Consider the following 23033-nt stretch of genomic DNA (forward strand, 5'->3'; position numbering starts at 1 on the left):
CGAGCCCTGAATGCTGATTTGCTGAAAGCCCTGGTATAGTAGACCGTATACCACGGGTATGACAAAACATGTATTTTTACCGCTCTAATTACATTGGTAACCAGTTAGAAATAGCAATAAGGCACCTCGGGGGTTTGTGGTACAGTTGAAATCAGAAATTTACATACACTTAGGTTAGAGTCACTAAAACTCGTTTTTCAACCACACCACACATTTCTTGTTAACAAACTATAGTTTTGACAAGTCAGTTAGGACATCTACTTTGTGCATGACAAGTAATTTTTCCAACAATTGTTTACAGACAGATTATTTCACTTATAATTCACAGTACCACAATTCCAGTGGGTCAGAAGTTTACATACACTAAATTGACTGTGCCTAATCATCTTGGAAAACTACAGAAGATTATGTCATGGCTCTAGAAGCTTCTGATAGGCTAATTGACATAATTTGAGTCAATTGGAGGTGTACATGTGGATGTATTTCAAGGCTTACCTTCAAACTCAGTGCATCTTTGCTTGACATCATGGGAAAATCAAAATAAATCAGCCAAAACCTCAGACAAAAAATTGTAGACCTACACAAGTCTGGTTCATCCATAAAAAAGCTAGACTACGGTTTGCAACTGCACATGGGGACAAAGATCGTACTTTTTGGAGAAATGTCCTCTGAACTGGGTGCTTTGCTGCAGGAGGGACTGGTGCACTTCACAAAATAGCTGGCATCATGAGGCAGGAAAATTGTGTGGATATATTGAAGCAACATCTCAAGACATCAGTCAGGAGGTTAAAGCTTGGTCACAAATGGGTCTTCCAAATGGACAATGACCCAAAGCATACTTCCAAAGTTGTGGCAAAATGGCTTAAGGACAACAAAGTCAAGGTATTGGAGTGGCCATCACAAAGCCCTGACCTCAATTCTATAGAACATTTGTGGGCAGAACTGAAAAAGTGTGTGCGAGCAAGGAGGCCTACAAACCTGACTCAGTTACACCAGCTCGGTCAGGAGGAATGGGCCAAAATTCACCCAACTTATTGTGGGAAGCTTGTGAAAGGCTACCCGAAATGTTTGACCCAAGTCAAACAATTTAAAGGCAATGCTACCAAATACTAATTGAGTGCATGTACACTTCTGACCCACTGGGAATGTGATGAAAGAAATAAAAACTGAAATAATTCTCTACTATTACTCTGACATTTCACATTCTTAAAATAAAGTGGTGATCCTAACTGACCTAAGACAGGGAATCTTTACTAGGATTAAATGTCAGGATTTATGATAAACTGAGTTTAAATGTATTTGGCTAAGGTGTATGTGAAATTCCGACTTCAACTGTATATAGCCAATATACCACGGCTAAGGGCTGTATCTAGGAACTCTGTGTTGTGTCGTTCTTAAGAACAGCCCTAAGGCATGATATATTGGCCATATAAATCAAATGTTATTTGTCACATACATGCGTTGAGCAGATGTTATTGCGGGTGTAGCGAAATGCTTGTGTTTCTAGCTCCAACAGTTTAGTGATATCTAACAATTTCACAACAAATACCTAATACACACACATCTAAAGTAAAGGAATGGAATTAAGAACATATAAATACTGGGCGAGCAATGTCAGAGCGGCATAAAATAAGATACAGTAGAATAGTATAGGACACAGTATATACATGTGAGATGAGTAATGCAAAATATGTAAACATTATTAAAGTGACTAGTGTTCTATTATTAAAGTGGCCAGTGATTGGATGTACCACACCCCCTCGTGACTTATTGCTTAATTAACCTACTTCAGACATACAGGCAGAGTATGTCTTTATGTACAATAACCAGACAGTTTTTATTAGAAATAAAGAAGCTGCATTCATACAATGCTTACTAGTCCTATTCCCAGTAGTTTGCGATGTTGATCTCCGTATGCCAACTGCTTATATAAATCGGCAGAAGAAAATACTGTAATTGCCAAGAGGCCGCTGATCAATGTCCATCAACTGAGCAGATAATGAACGGATAATGAATAGTTAGTGTGCTGCGATGTCTCTTAAAGTGAATGTGCTGTATTTAATTGATGCTGCGGTGTCCCTTATGCTATAATTAATGTCTAATTAATGCATGGTTAATATGTATAGAGTCCCTTACTCTCAGAACATCACTCAGCACAATTGAAAATACGTTCCTTCAGACCGGAGTTCAACAGGCCACAACATAGTCGTTCAGATAGAAATAGATGTACAAGAAGGAATCACGTCCTCTTTTCATTACACTTCCATCTACAATGTTCCCCTACTGAACATAGCCCTGAACTCACCATCTCTTTAAAGGCGTTCTCAATGGCTCCCATCACCATGCTCTCGTGATGGATCTTCTTCTCTGTGAAGAACCTGGTGAGGGGGGGGTGGCTGGGGGAGCCGGGGGCCCCTGCAGCCCCCCGCAGGGAGGCGGCCCTGGTGATGCCCCGGTGAGGGGTGGGGGTGAGGTGGTAGTTGGTGGGCTCTTCCCCCTGGATGATGGGGGCCAGCTGGGCCGGGTTCCTCAGGACATCCAGGACCTCCTGGAGGTGTTCTATGATGTGGTGCTGGAGCAGCTTAGATGCCACCACCGCTGCCCCTGAGCCCGCGTGGCCGTCAAACAGACCCCAGTAGTGGAAGGTCAGTCCGGGCTCCACATCCTGGACACACACACACAGTATTTCAGAAGGAAACAGATATTCCCCAAGCACGAACACATACTGTATTGTTTTTTTCTGTGGTAGACCTGAAAACTGCAGCACACACATAGGAATCGTGTGTACATCACAGAGACCATCAAATATACATATATTCCTGTGTGGTCCGGCATGCACAGACACACACAGGAATTGAAGTAGAACAAAACAAACCACATGTATACAAATACATCACTTGACTTCATGTACCTAAAACACTTTCATATCCCACTGTAGCTGCAAAACTATTGTTTGCAAGCAGTCTGCAGTATATAACATAGAGCATGCCAAAAACAGTACATCATGCTTGGTATTATTTCACTGTCTGATGAAGTGATTAAATGGGGCACTTGTGTAGGTGTATATTGGTGTAGGCTTTGAGTGGGCCTGAGTAGGGCGGGTTGAGAGGGACAGGAGGCTAGACTTACAGAGGAGGTAGATACTGCAGCTCTGAAACCAACCCTGGTCCTGGTCATCTACAGGCACACAACTACTAGTCTGCAGCTCTGGAACCAACCCTGGTCATCTACAGGCACACAACTACTAGCCTGCAGCTCTGGAACCAACACTGGTCATCTATAGGAACACAACTACTAGTCTGCAGCTCTGGAACCAAACCTGGTCCTGGTCATCTACAGGAACACATCTACTAGTCTGCAGCTCTGGAACCAACACTGGTCATCTACAGGAACACAACTACTAGTCTGCAGCTCTGGAACTAACCCTGGTCATCTATAGGAACACAACTACTAGTCTGCAGCTCTGGAACTAACCCTGGTCATCTACAGGAACACATCTACTAGTCTGCAGCTCTGGAACCAACACTGGTCATCTACAGGAACACAACTACTAGTCTGCAGCTCTGGAACCAACCCTGGTCCTTGTCATCTACAGGAACACATCTACTAGTCTGCAGCTCTGGAACCAAACCTGGTCCTGGTCATCTACAGGCACACAACTACTAGTCTGGAGCTCTGGAACCAACCCTGGTCATCTACAGGCACACAACTACTAGTCTGGAGCTCTGGAACCAACCCTGGTCATCTACAGGAACACATCTACTAGTCTGGAGCTCTGGAACCAAACCTGGTCCTGGTCATCTACAGGAACACAGCTACTAGTCTGCAGCTCTGGAACTAACCCTGGTCATCTACAGGCACACAACTACTAGTCTGGAGCTCTGGAACCAACCCTGGTCCTGATCATCTACAGGAACACAACTACTAGTCTGCAGCTCTGGAACCAACCCTGGTCCTGGTCATCTACAGGAACACAACTACTAGTCTGCAGCTCTGGAACCAACCCTGGTCATCTACAGGAACACGACTACTAGTCTGGAGCTCTGGAACTAACCCTGGTCATCTACAGAAACACAGCTACTAGTCTGCAGCTCTGGAACCAACCCTGGTCATCTACAGGAACACAACTACTAGTCTGCAGCTCTGGAACCAACCCTGGTCATCTACAGGAACACAGCTACTAGTCTGCAGTCTTTTGTTCCCGTCCATCACTTACACTCCCCTTTCAGCTAACCATAATTTTGCAGATTACTTGACATGGTCAAGTGTGTTAGCGCTGGTCTGGAATGGCAGTCTTCACATCCTGTGTGTTAGTGCTAGAATATCACAACCCTGCACACCGCACCCTGCAGCTCGCTCTAGAACCAGGCTTAGCGACCACTGCTGTAGCTGGAAGGCAGTGGACTGTAGCCTCATTTCACCTTGCTTACCAGGCTTATATGTCAGGCTGGATAAGAGACTATGGATGATGTGAGGCCGGGGAATAGAAGAGTATACAGGTCCTGATGTGATAGAATGAGAGGGAAGGCCCCAGGGTGTTAGACTACATCTGGAAAGGGGGAGGGGCTACTCACAGCGTTCTCCCTGAGCCCCAGCCCCTCTCCATTGGGCAGAGAGGACCTCCTCCGGGTGGTAGGGGGCCTGTTGGAGGTGGAGTTGGCCCCGGCACTGGGTCTACTCGTCACCACCACCACCTCACAGCACGCTTGGTCTTCGTTCAGATGGCTCTTCCCCGCGTTGATCACCCTGTGGGAGAGAGAGGCCAATGGGAAGCAGACACATTCATTTCTCTCGTAAAGTAAGGGCAGCAGGTACATCTGAACCAGTGGAAACTTTATGTAAACAAACAATTTATACAATGCAACAATAAATGAGCAAGAATTGGTGGGAGGAAGCTGAGCCCATTCTGGAGAGCTGAGCACCTGATTTCTGGAGAGAGACGTGCCATGTCTTCGCCACACACCTCCCCTTCTTGCCTCAACATTTTAAATTACACTTCAAGACACATTATCTTCAAAAACATTTCAGTGGTCACAGTGGTCACCAACCAGTCCATCACGGTCGACTGGTCGTTCTCCAAGGCATTCCTAGTCGATCACCAAACATTTCTGTAAAAACCCAACAATAAAGCCTTGCATTCCTATATATTCTTTATTTTTTCATTTCATGTTGTTGGCGGTAGGTGCACTTGATTCAGTAGCCCTAGTGCCGGGAAGACAACGTGTTCCCATTTTGAACGATTTCATGTGTGAAGGTAAAACTCCACCTACCCGGCAGGACCAGAGAGCAAATCAAGTGCACCTACAGGCCTACCGCTGGCCAATCAGATAGCTCAGATCACCATGTCTGCAGTTTCCTCGAGCCATGGACTGTAAAAATAAGCTTTGAACGCACAGCAAAGTTAATACTGTTAAACCACGACTAGAGACTCAATGAATACAGCAAAGGGCTGCTGTTTTTATGAGTAAGTTCATGTGTAAGTGTAACAGTATAACTTTAAACCGTCCCCTCGCCCCGACACGGGCGCGAACCAGGGACCCTCTGCACACATCAACAACGGTCGCCCACGAATCATCGTTACCCATCGCTCCACAAAGGCCACGGCCCTTGCAGAGCAAGGTGCAACACTACTTCTAGGTTTCAGAGCAAGTGACGTAACTGATTGAAACGCTAGTAGCGCGTACCCGCTAACTAGCTAGCCATTTCACATCCGTTACACTCACCCCCCTTTCAACCTCCTCCTTTTCCGCAGCAACCAGTGATCCGGGTCAACAGCATCAATGTAACAGTATAACTTTAAACCGTCCCCTCGCCCCGACACGGGCGCGAACCAGGGACCTTCTGCACACATCAACAACAGTCACCCACGAAGCGTCGTTACCCATCGCTCCACAAAAGCCGCGGCCCTTGCAGAGCAAGGTGCAACACTACTTCTAGGTTTCAGAGCAAGTGACGAAACTGATTGAAACGCTAGTAGCGCGTACCCGCTAACTAGCTAGCCATTTCACATCCGTTACATAAGTTGTTATTCAGCACTGTCAACACTTTGTTCAACACTTTTAAAAGCCATAAAATATGCCTTCTCCCTACTTCCACTCACGCCACAACCAGCACTGCAGCTGTAATGAATGAATATAGCAAACTCTTCCGATAATCCTGCTTTGCTACTATTATTAGCTTGTGTCTGTTAATATCAAGGAATATTTCACTTTCTCTGGTCATAGGAGTAGCAACATGAATTGGTGCATGAGGCAGAAATAATGCAGTGAGACTTGAATTTCACCATCAGTAGAGGGAGAGCGGAGAGATGGTGAGTCAGGTGAGAGGCAGCCTCACAGCTGCTCCCTCCCCTCAAACTGACCATCAGTCCAGAAAAAAAGTACATTATAATTATATATATATACATATATACATATATACATATACACATATACATATACACATATACATATACACATATATACATATACATATACATATACACACACACACACACATACACACACACACACAGAGTTGAAATAGGAAGTTTACATACACTAAGGTTGGAGTGATTAAAACTAGTTTTTCTATCACTCAACAAATTTCTTGTTAACAAACAATAGTTTTGACAAGTCGGTTAGAACATCTTCTTTGTGCAGGACACAAGTCATTTTTCTAACAATTGTTTACAGATAGATTATTTCACATATAATTCAATGTATCACAATTCCAGTGGGACTGTGCCTTTAAATAGCTTGGAAATTTCCATAAAATGATGTAATGGCTTTAGAAGCTTCTGATAGGCTAATTGACATAATTTGAGTCAATTGAGGTGTACCTGTGGATGTATTTCAAGGCCTACCTTCAAACTCAATGCCTCGTTGCTTGACATCATGGAAAATCAAAAGAAATCAGCCAAGACCTCAGAAAGAAAATTGTAGACCACAAGTCTGGTTCATCCTTGGGAGCAATTTCCAAATGCCTGAAGGTACCACGTTCATCTGTACAAACAATATCACTCAAGTATAAACACCATGGGACCACACAGACGTCATACCGCTCAGGAAGGAGTTCTGTCTCCTAGAGATGAATGTACTTCGGTGCAAAATGTGCAAATCAATCCAAGAACAACAGCAAAGGACCTTTTGAAGATGTTGGGGGGAAAAGATACAAAAATATCTATATCCACAGTAAAACAAGTCCTATATCGACATAACCTGTAAGAACGCTCAGCAAGGAAGAAGCCACTGCTCCAAAACCTCCATAAAAAAAGCAAGCATAGCCAATATGCAGTGATAATGTATTGGGCCTATAGCCTACTGCACAAACCTAATTGCTACAGAACTGTTTTTAGTTGGTGAATGTTGCATAGGCTTACGTTTAAATATGGTTTAAAAAAAATAATCTGAGCAGTACATCTCAGCTTGCATTTTGACTCGGAAAGTGATCTGGACTCAGAAAAGTTTGGTGACCGCTGTATAAGGTGCTTTTCACTGACAGCCGCAACTCAATCAGCGAGGCCTACTGCCACGCACACTGCCCAAATTGCAGGCTTTCCAATGCCTAAGCACTTGTGATTTGAAATAATCCACAGCATTTTTTTTTTTTTTACAGAAGCTAATGATCCTCTGTGACTAAGTCATGCTCTCTTAAAGTATTTTCAAATGGTTTTATTTGAACAGCAGTAATTATATAATTTTGGCAAAACATAAATTTACTTTAGGGGAAGCCAGCATCCAAACTGCACAACCATCAACTTTCCTTTCCTTTCTAAAACCAGAGATCTGTAGGGTATGTAATGACAAGATGCTCATGTCTCCGCCCTAACAATGGGAGGCATTGTTCTAAAGGCGCGAAGGCAGGCGACAAGCTTAGGTCTGCATATTATGCCCATAGAAACACATTAGGCTTATTCTGGACAGATTTTGGTGAGTGAACCCTCTCGCTTCCTCTTCCTCTCTGCTAAAACTCTTTTACCGGAGAGAACAGCACAGCGAGCAAAACAGCGCCCCTCTATCTCAGTATGTGTAGACCATATATCTGATGAGGTCTGGCCAGAAATAGTATGACATTCCATCCTCTATTTGTCCAGACAGCATCAGATACATGGTCTACACATACTGAGACAGAGGGGCGCTGTTTCGCTTACTCAGCTGCTTTATCTGAGATTGATGTGTCTTTCTGGTGTAGGCATGGATGGGCTTTTCCTTTGGCATAGACATGGTGGGCCTCCCTTCTCAGATTGAGCAAAAATAAAATACATTGTTATTAAGATGTCTTCAGTAATATTGTGGATAATCATGCTCCGTTCAAAAAATGAAAGGTTGAAGGGATGCCTGGTACACTCCGGCATTATCAGAAGAAGTCTTTCATAAAAGAGATGATGCTTGGGTCAAGGCCAGGAACACAGGGTTCGGCCGGACTCGCAAGCTTTTAAGCAACTGAGGAATCATTGTGTTAGACAAATCAGAAAGGCTACATCTGATTATTATGTAACCGCTCTTTCAGATTGTAATGGGAACCCGGCTATATTCTGGAAAACTGTCAAATCACAAAAAAAGCGTTCTACTTCCTCCTCGTTGCCACAACAAATAAATTCAGACACTGGCCTCATTATAGGAAAAATGCCATCATTGATGCTTTTAAAGAACATTTTATTTCAGCAGGCTCTCTCTTTGAAAGAACTTCTATGCCAATTCACAATGATATTGGGCTGGAAGCTGATCGGGGAAGCCTACTGAATGATAAGAGAAATTAGTCAAACCTCTTCTTTTAGGCTATTTACAGAAAATAAGTTCTGGACGCTTTGCTACAGCAATAGACAACAAGAAATCCACAGGGGCCGACTAATTGGATCCCGGTCTGCTTAAGTGTGCAGCGCCCATCATTGTTTGCTTAATAACCCAGATGTTTTATTTAACGTTGTTATCAAGAAAAATTCCAAAAGTAGGGAAATCAGCTCTTCTTGCCACTCCATAAGGACGGGATAGTAGTGATCTTAATAATTAATCGCTACATTTCAAGGCTTCCTTGTCTAGCTAAGATTCTTGAAATCTTAGTAAATAAACAACTTTACTCTTTTTTAATCTGAAAAATGTATTTTCAATGTAAACCAATCAGGGCATTGCACTATTCCAGCAACCACTTTAGCTGTTAATGATCTTGTCAATGCTTCAGACACTAAAATGAAATGTGCTACTTTGTTTGTGGACCTGTCAAAAGCTTTTGATACTGTTGATCATGCTATTTTATTGAATAAGTTGTCCTCCATAGGCCTGAGCTTTGACGCCAGTTAATGGTTTCATGATTATCTTAGTGACAGAACTCAGGCTATCGGGATCGGAATTTCCCCGACGGCATCCCTTGCGTTTACGGACATATTCAATCTCTACCTATCCCAGTCTGCTGTTCCCACATGTTTCAAGATGTTCACCATTGTTCCTGTACCCAAGAAAGCAAGGTAACTGAACTAAATGACTATCGCCCCGTAGCACTCACTTATGTCATCATGAAGTGCTTTGAGAGACTAGTCATGATCTTAACACCTCTACCTTTCCTGACACCCTAGACCCACTTCAAATTTGCTTACCGCCCCAATGGACTATGCAATCGCACTGCACACTGCCCTATCCCATCTGGACAAGAGGAATACCTATGTTAGAATGCTTTTCATTGACTATAGCTCAGCATTCAACACCATAGTACCCTCCAAGCTCATCATTAAGCTTGAGGCCCTGGGTCTGAACCCCGCCCTGTGCAACTGGATCCTTGACTTCCTGACAGGCCGCCACAAGGTGGTGAAGGTAGGAAACAACACCTCCACGTCACTGATCCTCAACACTGGGGCCCCACATGGATGCATGCTTAGCCCCTCCTGTACTCCCTGCCTTCCTGGACACTTACTTCACCCGATGTCACAGGAAGACCAAAAAGATCATCAAGGACAACAACCACCCGAGCCACTGCATGTTGACCCCGCTATCATCCAGAAGGCGAGGTCAGTACAGGTGCATCAAAGCTGGGACCGAGAGACTGAACAACAGCTTTTATCTCAAGGCCATCAGACTGTTAAATAGCCACCACTAGCACAGAGGCTGCTGCCCTATATACTTAGACTTGAAATCGTCACTGGTCACTTTAATAATGGAACACTAGTAACTTTAATGTTTACATATTTTGCATTACTCATCTCATATGTATATACTGTATTCCATCCTATTCATCTATGCCGCTCTGACATTGCTAGCACAAATATTGATATAGTCTTAATTCCATTCCTTTAGATTTATTTGTGTGTATTGTTAGATATCTAACAAGTAATACTACTGCACTGTTGGAGCTGGAAACACAAGCGTTTCGCTACACCCGCAATAAGATCTGCTAAACACGTGTGGCAAAAAAAACTTGATTTGATTGGGAGAAACTCCCCAATCAAAGACTCGCTGCTGTAATCACTGCCAAAGGTGCTTCAACAAAGTACTGAATAAAGGGTCTGAATACTTACGTAAATGTGCTATTTCAGTTTTTTATAAATTAACAAACATTTCTACAAACCTGTTTTTGCTTTGTCAATATTGGATATTGTGTGTAGATTGATAAAACAATTTAATACGTTTTAAAATAAGGCTGTAACGTAACACAGTGTGGAAAAAGTCAAGGGGTCTGAATACTTTACGAACATGTTCCTGCATACATATGTATGTATGTATGTATGTATGTATGTATGTATGTATGTATGTATGTATGTATGTATATGGTTAAGAAGCTAAGATTTAAATGTGGCTTTTTCTACACAAACATATTGTGCCTCTCTCTAAGCAGTAGTAAACAGATTATTCAATCAACCTTTTTATCTGTTCGTGATTATGGTGATATTATTTATCAAAGTGTAGCTGTTACTCTTAAACCATTGGATGCCATCTACCATTGTGCCTTTGTTACACGTAACAGTTTTGATCCTCACTACTGCATCCTGTATCAAAAGGTTGGCTGGACTTCGCTAAAGACCCGCAGATCACCACATTACTCCTTTTTGTTGACAAGGCCCTACTTCATAAACTTCCGTCTTAGCTAACTTTGCTGTCGAGTAGATACACCCGAGTTGCCTAACCCTTTCACAGGATTGGTTAACTCGAGGTTCCTAGGGTCTCCACTGAGCTAGGTAAAGCTGCTTTTAGTTTTAATGCACCATATTTTTGTAAACAAAATCCAAAGTACATTTCATCTTGATGTTCTGGTACCGTTCGGGCAATTTAAAGCATTGATTGGGGACTTATTTGTGGAGGAATGTAACAGTTTTTCTAGTTGATTTGTGATGGTTTTGTTTGTACTTCCCATGACTGTTTTTGTATTGTAATGTGTGTGTATGTAAACTCAGCAAAAAAAGAAATGTCTCTTTTTCAGGACCCTGTCTTTCAAAGGTCATTCATAAAAACTCAAATAACTTCACAGATCTTCATTGTAAAGGGTTTAAACACCATTAACATGCTTGTTCAATGAACCATAAACAATTCATGAACATGCACCTGTGGAACGGTCGTTAAGACATTAACAGCTTACAGACGGTGGGCGATTAAGGTCACAGTTATGAAAACTTAGGACACTAAAGAGACCTTTCTACTGACTCTGAAAAACACCAAAAGCAAGTTGCCCAGGGTCCCTGCTTATCTGCGTGAACGTGCCTTAGGCATGCTGCAAGGAGGCATGAGGACTACAGATGTGGCCAGGGCAATAAATTGCAATGTCCGTACTGTGAGACGCCTAAGACAGCGCTGAACCCACCGTCGCTGGACCAGACAGGACTGGCAAAAAGTGCTCTTCACTGACGAGTCGAGGATTTGTCTCACCAGGGGTGATGGTCGGATTCGCGTTTATCGTCGAAGGAATGAGCGTTACACCGAGGCCTTTACTCTGGGGCGGGATCAATTTGGAGGTGGAGGATCAGTCATGGTCTGGGGCGGTGTGTCACAGCATCATCGAACTGAGTTTGTTGTCATTGCAGGCAATCTCAATGCTGTGCATCTCAATCCCATTGAGCACGACTGGGACCTGTTGGATCGAAGGGTGAGGACTAGGGCCATTTCCCCCAGAAATGTCTGGAAACTTGCAGGTGCCTTGGTGGAAGAGTGGGGTAACATCTCACAGCAAGAACTGGCAAATGGTGCAGTCCATGAGGAGGAGATGCACTGCAGTACTTAATGCAGCTGGTGGCCACACCAGATACTGACTGTTATTTTTTATTTTGACCCCCCCCCCCCATTTGTTCAGGGACACATTATTCAATTTCTGTTAATCACATGTATGTGGAACTAGTTCAGTTTATGTCTCAGTTGTTAAATCTTGTGATGTTCATACAAATATTTACACATGTTAAGTTTGCTGAAAATAAACACAGTTGACAGTGAGAGGACGTTTCTTTTTCTGCTGAGTTTATATATAGTGTATAATGTTATATTATACAGGGCACATTTGAAAAAGAGACCTAGGTCTCAAAATGTCTTCCCTGTCAAAATAAACAAATATTTTTTTAAGCACACACCCCTGGGGGGCCCATATTAAGAGTCAGCATGGCGGAGGTTTTGTTGCCTACCCTCATCACCTGGAGTCTGCCTGTCAGGAAGTCCAGGGTCCAGTTGCAGAGGGAGGGGTTCAGTGTACTGTATGGTTTAGGATAATCTTTTAGTTTAAATAGTGTTTTTGGTACCAGGCAGATTACACAAAATGATCTCCACCTCAGCAGAGTTTCCCATAGATCAGGGATTCCCAAACTCGGTCATGGGGCCTCCCATGGGTGCACATTTTGGTTTTTGCCCTAGCACTACACAACTGATTCAAATAATCAACTCATCATTAAGCTTTGATTATTTGAAAAAGCCATGTGCTAGGGTCAAAAATCAAAACGTGCACCCCTGGGAGGCCCCAGGACCGAGTTTGGGAAACCCTGACACAGATAAAGAAGATACTGTAATGAATGATCCCTAGGTGTTTGAGCCCAGACTGTCTGAGATGGAGCTACAAGGAGAAGGAGCTGCAGAGCTGGACCCCCGACCATCAAGTGTTACACTTTTGTCTTGATAAGTCTGATCTGAGTGGAATGGGCAGCCAGGTCAGGCCTAAGTGATGAACAGCATCTTCTGAGACAGTGATTGTGGTATTCAGTTGGTTACCTCATTCCACTTCCTCTATATTTGGCCTCACTTACTCGGTCTGACCTTAAATAGACCCGAATGCATTTGGACCCGTCATTGTGTACCATTGCCTGGTCCTAATAATAGGGCAGTGGCTGTGTTCCAATATCCACAGTCAACACGAGCATATCACGTCGAAACAAGTCAATGTATTGCTAAGTGTTGTGCTTGTGTGGATATGGGAACGTAGCCAGTGATATGCTTGGCTTTGAAGTCAGAATTGGACTGTTACGCAGTAGAATACTACAATCAATGTGCATCAGTGTTGGGAAAGCTACTCAAAATAGTTTACCAAGCTACAGTACCAAACACTTCACACTGGAGGAAGTTAAGCAACACTAAAGCTACCCTTAAGAAAATATAAATCAAATCGTATGTCACATGCTTCGTAAAACAGCTGTAGACCGACAATGCAGAGCGAAAAAAAAAGAAAGTAAAAACTACTTTGTGAAAAATTAGATTAGAAAAACAAGAACCAATCTCTTTGGGGTCATATGTTAATAGGCCAAATAACACCTTCTGTTAAAACAAAAATAAATGTTTCAAGTGAGAATTAGGCAGGTCGGAACCCGAAAAGGAAAGGAAATGATTGCCTACTTCACCCATATTTTCTTTTTGCAGAAAAAAGTGTGTAGTTCCAGTAGTTAGCTACACCGCTACATTGTAAAAAAAAAAAAAAAAAGCAACTGTAGTTAAATGACTAATTGAACTACATGTAGTTTACTACTCCCCAACACTAATGTGCATGTGAAGGGTGCGATTGTGTAATCACAGTCATACTCTGAACAAAGCCGGTGCAGAGAAGAGCAAACCACCAGTCTCCATTGTGAAAATTGCATCTGAGGAGAAGTACAATTCTCTTATCACCAGTAATCTTACTTCACAAGCAGACCTTGATCATTAGACAGAATAGACATTTCTCATGTAATCAAATTCCTCTCTTATACATTCTGATTACATTTTCAGGATCTATTTAATGACAAAGGCACGACTTGATTGATCATTCGAACCCAAAGTGAGTGATTGGATCACATTTAAGTCGCACTCAAACCATAACATTATATTAGGAGAGGAGAACACTTAAAATGATGACACTGATGCAGTTCCTGTGTATAACAGTCGCCGTGATTGGTGGACAATTGAACTGAAACTGCTCTCATTTCTGTGTGGACATCTGCCTTGTTACGAGATAGAAACTATGTACAGTAGAAACATTATGCTAATACATCATGTGCTACCCCATCCACTATCTATGTGAGTACAGTGATATGTATGGGTACTCTGAAGTTGACCGACATCCCCTTAGACATGCATGTCTGCCTGCCTGCAGTCATCAAAGTAGCAGTGTTCATGCTACATAGACACACATATCGACTGATGTATTGATCCTTATCCATTCAGTTCATGAGTGCTATGTAAATGCAGGACAGGAAGCAGGGAGAGAGGGAGAGAGAGAGAGCAGGAGTCTCTGCCCTTCTGAAATGTTAGCGCTAACAAGACCTGACAGCAGACCGGGAGAGAGCGTGCGAAGTGGCCGGGTCAGGGGAGGGATGCTGCTTTAGTTTAGACTGCAATATCCATTATATTCTTTCTCCATCCATCAGTTAAATATAAGAGCTGGGTGCAGGCTGTTGTAACACAGCCTATGACTAGGTTATGACAATTAGAGGGTGATTCCTTGGCACAGGATACTGTTTATTCTCTCCCTAAGTGGATCAGTAGATATCACATCATCTCAATATGGCCTGGCTTCCGGCTGGGAGGAGATGGGCCAGATCTCACCACAACAACCCAGCCTGCTGGTCAACCAGCTGTTGACAAATCCACTGCAGTGTAGCAGTGCCATGCCTACACGGAGAGCTGGCAGAGGCATGTTGGGCATAGCCTCACATAAACTAGATTGCTTTTATTTGTAGTGGCGTGTAATCTGGTGCTTTGCAGCATGCATGCTGAGTAGGTGCTGAATGACCATGGTTGTCCAAATGGGATCTTCCGCTGTCCCAAGAGAATAACCTTTTTTGGTTCCAGGTAGAACCCTTTTGGGTTCCATGTAGAACCCTCTGTGGAAAGGGTTCTTCATGGAACCTGAAAGAGTTCTACCGGGAACCAAAAGTGTTCTAGCAGGAACCAAAAATAGTTATTCGAAGGGTTCCCCTATGGGAGCAGCCGAATAACCCTTTGAGGTTCTAGATAGCACCTTTTTTTCTTATGAGTGTAGGCTGCTAATCCTTTTTTCATTCTTGTTATTTAAATGTCTCCATACCTAGTGGCTAGTTGAGATGATTGAGATGATATTGAGATGTGATTTCTAATCCTGAGGGAGTAAACGGGTATCACCCTCAACATTCCACAGTCAAGGGGTGCAGACAGAGGGGTTTTGGTGTTATTTAAAATAACACAGATCCATTGAAAACCTTTTTGTTCTTTGAAGTTCAAACCATGACGATCTTGAACATCACTCACCACTGCATTAGGCCTAAATACTGTATATTGTACTCTTTTGCACTGGGCGAAAATGCTATGGTCAGTTTTGTGGATTGGTGCCAGTAGTCATGTCTAGCTTGAGATGAAGAAGCATTTGCACATCTAAATTGGGTTAATCGTCGGGACATGGGAGTTGAAGCTGTAACATCCATGCAGAGGAGAGCTCCTTCCTGCACACTGTGTCCTTGTATTACAAATTGCATTTCATTATCATAGACAGATAATATGTCAGTCTACCAGGGCTGGAAAACTGTGGAGAATAGTTGGACAGATTAAGCTTGAGAGAAAATAGTCTAAAATCTAATGACAGACAAGGAACAGACATTAAAACTATTTGTATATATACAGTTGAAGTTAGCATACACTTATGTTGGAGTCATTACAACTCGTTTTTCAACCACTGCACAAATTTCTTGTTAACAAACTATAGTTTTGGCAAGTTGGTTAGGACATCTACTTTGTGCATGACAAGTAATTTTTCCAACAATTGTTTACACTTATAATTTCACTTATAATTCACAGTACCACAATTCCAGTGGGTCAGAAGTTTACATACACTAAGTTGACTGTGCCTAATCAGCTTGATAAATTCTTGAAAATGTCATGGCTTTAGAAGCTTCTGATAGGCTAATTGACATCATTTGAGTCAATTGGAGGTGTACCTGTGGATGTATTTCAAGGCCTACCTTCAAACTCAGTGCCTCTTTGCTTGGCATCATGGGAAAAATCAAAAGAAATTAGGCAAGACCTCAGAAAAAAATTGTAGACCTCCACAAGTCTGGTTCATCCTTGGGAGCAATTTTCAAACGCCTGAAGGTACCACGTTCATCTGTACAAACAATAGTACGCAAGTATAAACATCATGGGACCTCGCAGCCGTCATACCGCTCAGGAAGGAGACGCATTCTGTCTCCTAGAGATGACAGTACTTTGGTGAGAAAAGAGCAAATCAAATCTCAGAACAACAGCAAAGGACCCTGTGAAGATGCTGGAGGAAACAGGTACAAAAGTATCTATATCCACAGTAAAACGAGCCCTATATCGACATAACCTGAAAGGCCGCACAGCAAGGAAGAAGCCACTGCTCCAAAACCGCCATAAAAAGCCAGACTACGGTTTGCAACTGCACATGGGGACAAAAACTTTCTGGAGAAATGTCCTCTGGTCTGGTCCAATGAAACAAAAATAGAAACGTTTGGCCATAATGACCATCGGTTCCCAACAGTGAAGCTCGGGGGTGGCAGCATCATCATGTTGTTGGGGTGCTTTGCTGCAGGAGGGGCTAGTGCACTTCCCAAAATAAATGGCATCATGAGGCAGGAAAATTATGTGGATATATTGAAGCAACATCTCAAGACATCAGTCAGGAAGTTAAAGCTTGGTCGCAAATTGGTCTTCCAAATGGACAATGACCCCAAGCATACTTCCAAAGTTGGGGCAAAATGGCTTAAGGACAACAAAGTCAAGGTATTGGAGTGGTCATCAAAGCCCTGACCTCATCCTATAGAAAAATTGTGGGCAGAACTGAAAAGGTGTGTGCGAACAAGGTGGCCGACAAACCTGACTCAAAAACAAAACAATAATAAGTTTGTAGAACAAACATTTAAAAAATCTAATGTCAAGGCCTTTAATCACTTATTGGACAATAATTGTAAAAAATAAAAGCATTTTATTGTATCTGACGAAGCCTTCAGAAAAATAGTGGTTGTTCCTTTACATGGTGTGATAGCTGATACTTTAGTTTATCAAAATATATATTTAAAATGTTGTTAATATTAAGACAAAATATTTGTGGGGAAAAAGTTGAGAATGTCCCATCTTTGAAGAATCCCTGACCTCTAAAACGGCAACATTTTCTCTCAGCCAACGTGCAAAATAGCCAGAGATTATCTATACAACTGCACATTTGTCTCTCTGCCCCATGGCAGCAACAAAAATCCACACAAAAAAAGTGAATGTTCTATTTATTTTGGAGGGGGGGCGCAAAACTGTGCTTCGCCACTGAGCCAGCAGGTATGGCACGTGTCAAACTCATTCCCCGGAGGGCCGAGTGTCTCCGGGATTTCACTTCTCCCTTGTACTTGATGAATTAAGGTCACTAATTAGTAAAAACTCCACACTTGGGTGTCTAAGTCTAACTTGAAAGGGAAAATCTAAAACCCACAGACACTAGGCCACAGGTGTCAAACTCATTCCACGGGGGGCCGAGTGTCTGCGGGTTTTCGCTCCTCCCTTATACTTGATTGATGAATTAACATCACTAATTAGTTAGGAACTCCCCACACCTGGTTGTCTAGGGCTTTATTGAAAGGAAAAACCAAAAACCTGCAGACACTAGGCCCTCCGTGGAATGAGTTTGACACCCCTGCACTAGGCCCTCCATGGAATGAGCTTGACTGAGGTATGGTATGGGTAAATGCTAGAGGTCGACCGATTAATCGGAATGGCCGATTAATCGTTTTCATAACAATCGGAAATCGGTAATTTTGGACGACGATTTTGCACTTTTTTTTTTTTTACACCTTTATTTAACTAGGCAAGTCAGTTATGAACACATTCTTATTTTCAATGACGGCCTAGGAACGGCCTTGTTCAGGGGCAGAACGACTGATTTTTACCTTGTCAGCTCAGGGATTCAATCTTGCAACCTTACGGTTAACTAGTCCAATGCTCTAACCACCTGCCTCACGAGGAGCCCGCCTGTTACGCGAATGCAGTAAGAAGCCAAGGTAAGTTGCTAGCTAGCATTAAACTTAACTTGTAAAAAACAATCAATCAGAATCACTAGTTACATGATTGATGATATTACTAGTTTATCTAGCGTGTCCTGCGTTGCATATAATCGATGCAGTGCGCATTCGCGAAAAAGGACTGTCGTTGCTCCAACGTGTACCTAACCATAAACATCAATGCATTTCTTAAAATACACAGAAGTATATATTTTTTAAACCTGCATATTTAGCTAAAAGAAATCCAGGTTAGCAGGCAATATTAACCAGGTGAAATTGTGTCACTTCTCTTGCGTTCATTGCACGCAGAGTCATGGTATATGCAACAGTTTGGGCCGCCTGGCTCGTTGCGAACTAATTTGACAGAATTTTACGTAATTATGACATAACATTGAAGGTTGTGCAATGTAACAGGAATATTTAGACTTATGGATGCCACCCGTTAGATAAAATTCGTAACGGTTCTGTATTTCACTGAAAGAATAAATGTTTTGTTTGAGATGATAGTTTCCGGATTCGACCATATTAATGACCTAAGGCTCGTATTTCTGTGTGTTATTATGTTATAATTAAGTCTATGATTTGATAGAGCAGTCTGACTGAGCGATGGTAGGCACCAGCAGGCTCGTAAGCATTCATTCAAACAGCACTTTCGTGCGTTTTGGCAGCAGCTCTTCGCAATGCTTCAAGCATTGCGCTGTTTGTGACTTCAAGCCTATCAATTCCCAAGATTAGGCTGGTGTGACCGATGTGAAATGGCTAGCTAGTTAGCGGGGTGCGCGCTAACAGCGTTTCAAACGTCACTCGCTCTGAGAGTTGGAGTAGTTGTTCCCCTTGCTCTGCATGGGTAAAGCTGCTTCGAGGGTGGCTGTTGTCGATGTGTTCCTGGTTCGAGCCCAGGTAGCGGCGAGGAGAGGGATGGAAGCTATACTGTTACACTGGCAATATTAAAGGGCCTATAAAAACATCCAATAGTCAAAGGTATATGAAATACAAATCATATAGAGAAATAGTCCTATAATTCCTATAATAACTACAACCTAAAACTTTTTACCTGGGAATATTGAAGACTCATGTTAAAAGGAACCACCAGCTTTCATATGTTCTCATGTTCTGAGCAAGGAACTTAAACGTTAGCTTTCTTACATGGCACATATTGCACTTTTACTTTCTTCTACGACACTTTGTTTTTGCATTATTTAAACTAAATTGAACACGTTTCACTTTTTATTTGAGGCTAAATTTATTTTATTGATGTATTATATTAAGTTAACATAAGTGTTCATTCAGTATTGTTGTAATTGTCATTATTACAAATAAATACATAAAAATAAAAATAAACGGCCGATTGATCGGTATCGGCTTTTTTTGGTCCTCCTATAAATCGGTATCGGTGTTGAAAAATCATAATCGGTCGACGTCTAGTAAATGCAATAACAATAGGATAAACCTACTAATTGTAACAAGCATGAGCTCTTGAATGCAGTCTCATGGCCTGTTAGGTGTTCCTTGTTGTTAATTAAGAGCGTGGCCTCAGGTTCAAATGTTTGGCCATCAGTTAAAAATGCACTATGCAGAAATCGCACCTCCATTTCCTAGTTGCTAAAATTCAGTTAGCCAGTTTGAGTTTGTGACAAAACAAATATAGTTTAGAAAATAATTGTACCATTCAAACCGCTGTGAAATACCTTGACATTTTTTTCCCTCATCTGTTTGACGCTGGTGTACAAAACCAAAAGTAAAAGATGCAAAAACTTAAGAATGGGAAACATAATATAAAATATAGCACACATAGAACAGATCTACCACTTCTTAGACTTAATTTTTATGAAAACTCACATTTCTATGTGAATTTGGTTAGGTTGCCCAAAAAGTAACATATTGCAGCTTTCAATCAGGGGATCCCTTACTTTGTGTCAGTTGGCATAAACTGGGAGAATGGGAATGGGTTTTATCTATTTGTAAGAGTTGTGTTTTAATGGGAATGCCTCGTCAACCTATATCTGCTCTCCTTCTCCCTGGGCACGCCTATCAGTTAGTGTTACAAAACTATCTATGTTTGATTGAAGTTCATTTATATTGTCAGATACCCTCTAAATGTAATCATTGTCTTGTTGGTGGTGGTTGCTCTGTTGTTGTTGGGTCATAAGACTGGCATTTCCATGAAATGTCATTAAGTAAATACAAGCGTTTTTATCTGTTTGCGTTTCAGACATCAAGGGGCAACCTTTGCACCCACTATTGCATGGGTAGGCTCAGTGGCGATTTTATCATGGGTAGGCTCAGTGGCGATTTTATCATGGGTAGGCTCAGTGGCGATTTTATCATGGGTAGGCTCAGTGGCGATTTTATCATGGGTAGGCTCAGTGGCGATGTAAATCTTGGTGGGGCAAAAAAATATATATAAAGTGGGATGCATGCCAGCAAAGCCACAACACTAAACAATACATGAATTTCACTATAATGGTGACAACGGTACCCACAAAACTGTTAGGGCCTACATAAAGCTGTCTCAACATCTTACCACTGCTACATCTGGCTATCAGCGGAGCCTTGACTGGAAGCAAAACCGTTAATTGAGCCTCATTTACCACCTCAAAAAAAAAGACATAGCCGATATACCTGACTTGCTTAAATAAATCTGGTTTCTACTGACAATTGAGATGAACAAATTATGGCATAAGGGAACGATGAGTGGATAAGAGGCAATCCGTAATTTCGATTAAGACATTAATGAGCGACGACGAACGTAGTCAATATAACAATTTGTTCTCCTCGTGCACCAAGTCAGAACCGTAGGGCAAATAAGGGGGGCATATAAGCAGACTCTTACAATATTCAATGATTACATTTCTCTAAAACAGGTTATTGGCTACATGTGCACCACCAAGTCAGAACAGTATGCGAAATGAAGAGGGGTAAATAGACCAAATTATTAAGGTGAGGCACATGGGCTACTAACATCTTACTACACAACGTACACTTATTATTACTTTCTTAGCTACAGTATACATGTCTCCCTGGCATATTACACCATTTATGCAGCAGCATACAATACATTTTTGGATCACCTTGTGCTCACAGGAAGGTGGCGTGGCAGTCATTTGTGGGCAAATTTTTTCATCAGTCTGGCATTTTCTGGATTTATGGTGCATTCAAAACAACTGGGAACTCGGAAAAGAACAAGGTTGAATCATGATGACGTCATTGATATTCAGGTCGTAGCTCTAGAAAGAGGAACGGATTTACAATTCCGAGTTGGATGACCTTTCAAACCATATTTTAAGAGTCAGAGCTCCTTTATTCCTGACTTCCCAGTTGTCTTGAACTCACTGAAGTCAAGTTTTCGCAGATCCGAGTTAAGTTGTTTTGAGTGTGGCACAAATCATGCTTCATTGACAGCATGGCCAATGTTGAATGTTTATTATTATAAACTTGGAAAAGAGCCCCTTCTCCCAGATTTCAGACCACACAGCCACTCCACTAAATAGCAGGCTAATGATTGCCTTACAATGCTGGTAGTTAGCCACTGTCACTGATTCCTTTCAAACCACTCATTGTTGAATTTGAGATTTCCAACTTGTTGTGTAATGTTTATGTCCAATGGCCGATGAGCACCGATACGTTTGATCTATAATTTCACTTCATATAAAAAGGATTTGCCAGTAGATTGTCGACTTGATTCATGATGATGACTGCTAGCTAAGATTGAAAGTATGATGTTGACATGATCAGTCCAATCAAAGCGACTGTACATGTGACATGATTTGACATAATTTTATCTGTGGCCAATAGTCTTGAGCTTTCTTGGATTGGCACTTCTAATGCAACTATGGCAGCACCCAAGAGGCTAGAATTTTCGAGCTCTACCCTTAGACTTGGTGGTGATGTAGTGTCCTCATGGGTGACATAACACTGGGTAAGCAACTAGATTAAGCTGCTGGACGATTTTTGTCTGAATGGATGGTCGGGTCAGAACATAATTATAATAATTTGTACACTACAAATTGACCATAACAAAGCCACAAAATAGATTGTATTTGAACATGAAAATAACTTCAAACCTTGATTACATGGCGACACGATCATGTCTCTTGGGAAAAGATTGCCTAATTTAAACAAATGTTTACCTGGATTCCTGGTGATTTGACAATCTTTGACAAAAAAAACGTAAATCCTAAATAAATAAAAATCACTTGCGGGCAAGTTTTGGCACAAGGGCTGCCTGTTGCCAACCCATGCACTAGTGTGGCAGGCTACGCTGACAGACGCAATTATAGCCTATTCCCATGGAACTAACCGGGGCACAATCAAATGAGGCTGATGTTTACGCTTCCTCTGGTACAGGTAGTGCAATGTGCATGCTATAACCTGCTGCGATTTAATAAAGATGGACGCATACTTACTCTGCATAACCAGTGGCCCACGGCAGCCTCTTCGTCTCTTTCAGAATGAGTATCGGCCGAGCAACATGATCCGCCGAGCACTCGATTTCATCCGGTGACAGTCCCAGAAACTCCGGTCTTGTGTACGGGTATTTCAGCGGTAATTCGGAGCCACCGAGAGGTTCACTGTTCGAACTGCCAGCCATCATACCGCCCATAAAATTGGCCACAGCTGATTTCACCCGGGTGAGCATGTTCTTGCTACA

The 23033-nt window shown here is 42.2% G+C and overlaps 1 protein-coding gene across 1 annotated transcript in view; it reads right to left on the reverse strand.

Moving 5' to 3' along the window:
• The window catches only part of LOC129855035 (protein phosphatase 1H-like), a 47351-nt gene extending 24327 nt beyond the window's left edge, over positions 1–23024 (reverse strand). The window contains exons 1-3 of the mRNA XM_055922291.1: positions 22789–23024; positions 4575–4746; positions 2306–2665 (exon numbers count right to left, since the gene is read on the reverse strand). Coding sequence (XP_055778266.1) covers positions 2306–2665; positions 4575–4746; positions 22789–23021 — 765 coding nt within the window. The 5' untranslated portion in view covers positions 23022–23024. The remainder of the gene's footprint in view (positions 1–2305; positions 2666–4574; positions 4747–22788) is intronic.
• Positions 23025–23033: the final 9 nt, after the last annotated feature.

The sequence above is a fragment of the Salvelinus fontinalis genome, chromosome 5, assembly GCF_029448725.1.
Source record: "Salvelinus fontinalis isolate EN_2023a chromosome 5, ASM2944872v1, whole genome shotgun sequence".
Classification (NCBI taxonomy): domain Eukaryota; kingdom Metazoa; phylum Chordata; class Actinopteri; order Salmoniformes; family Salmonidae; genus Salvelinus; species Salvelinus fontinalis.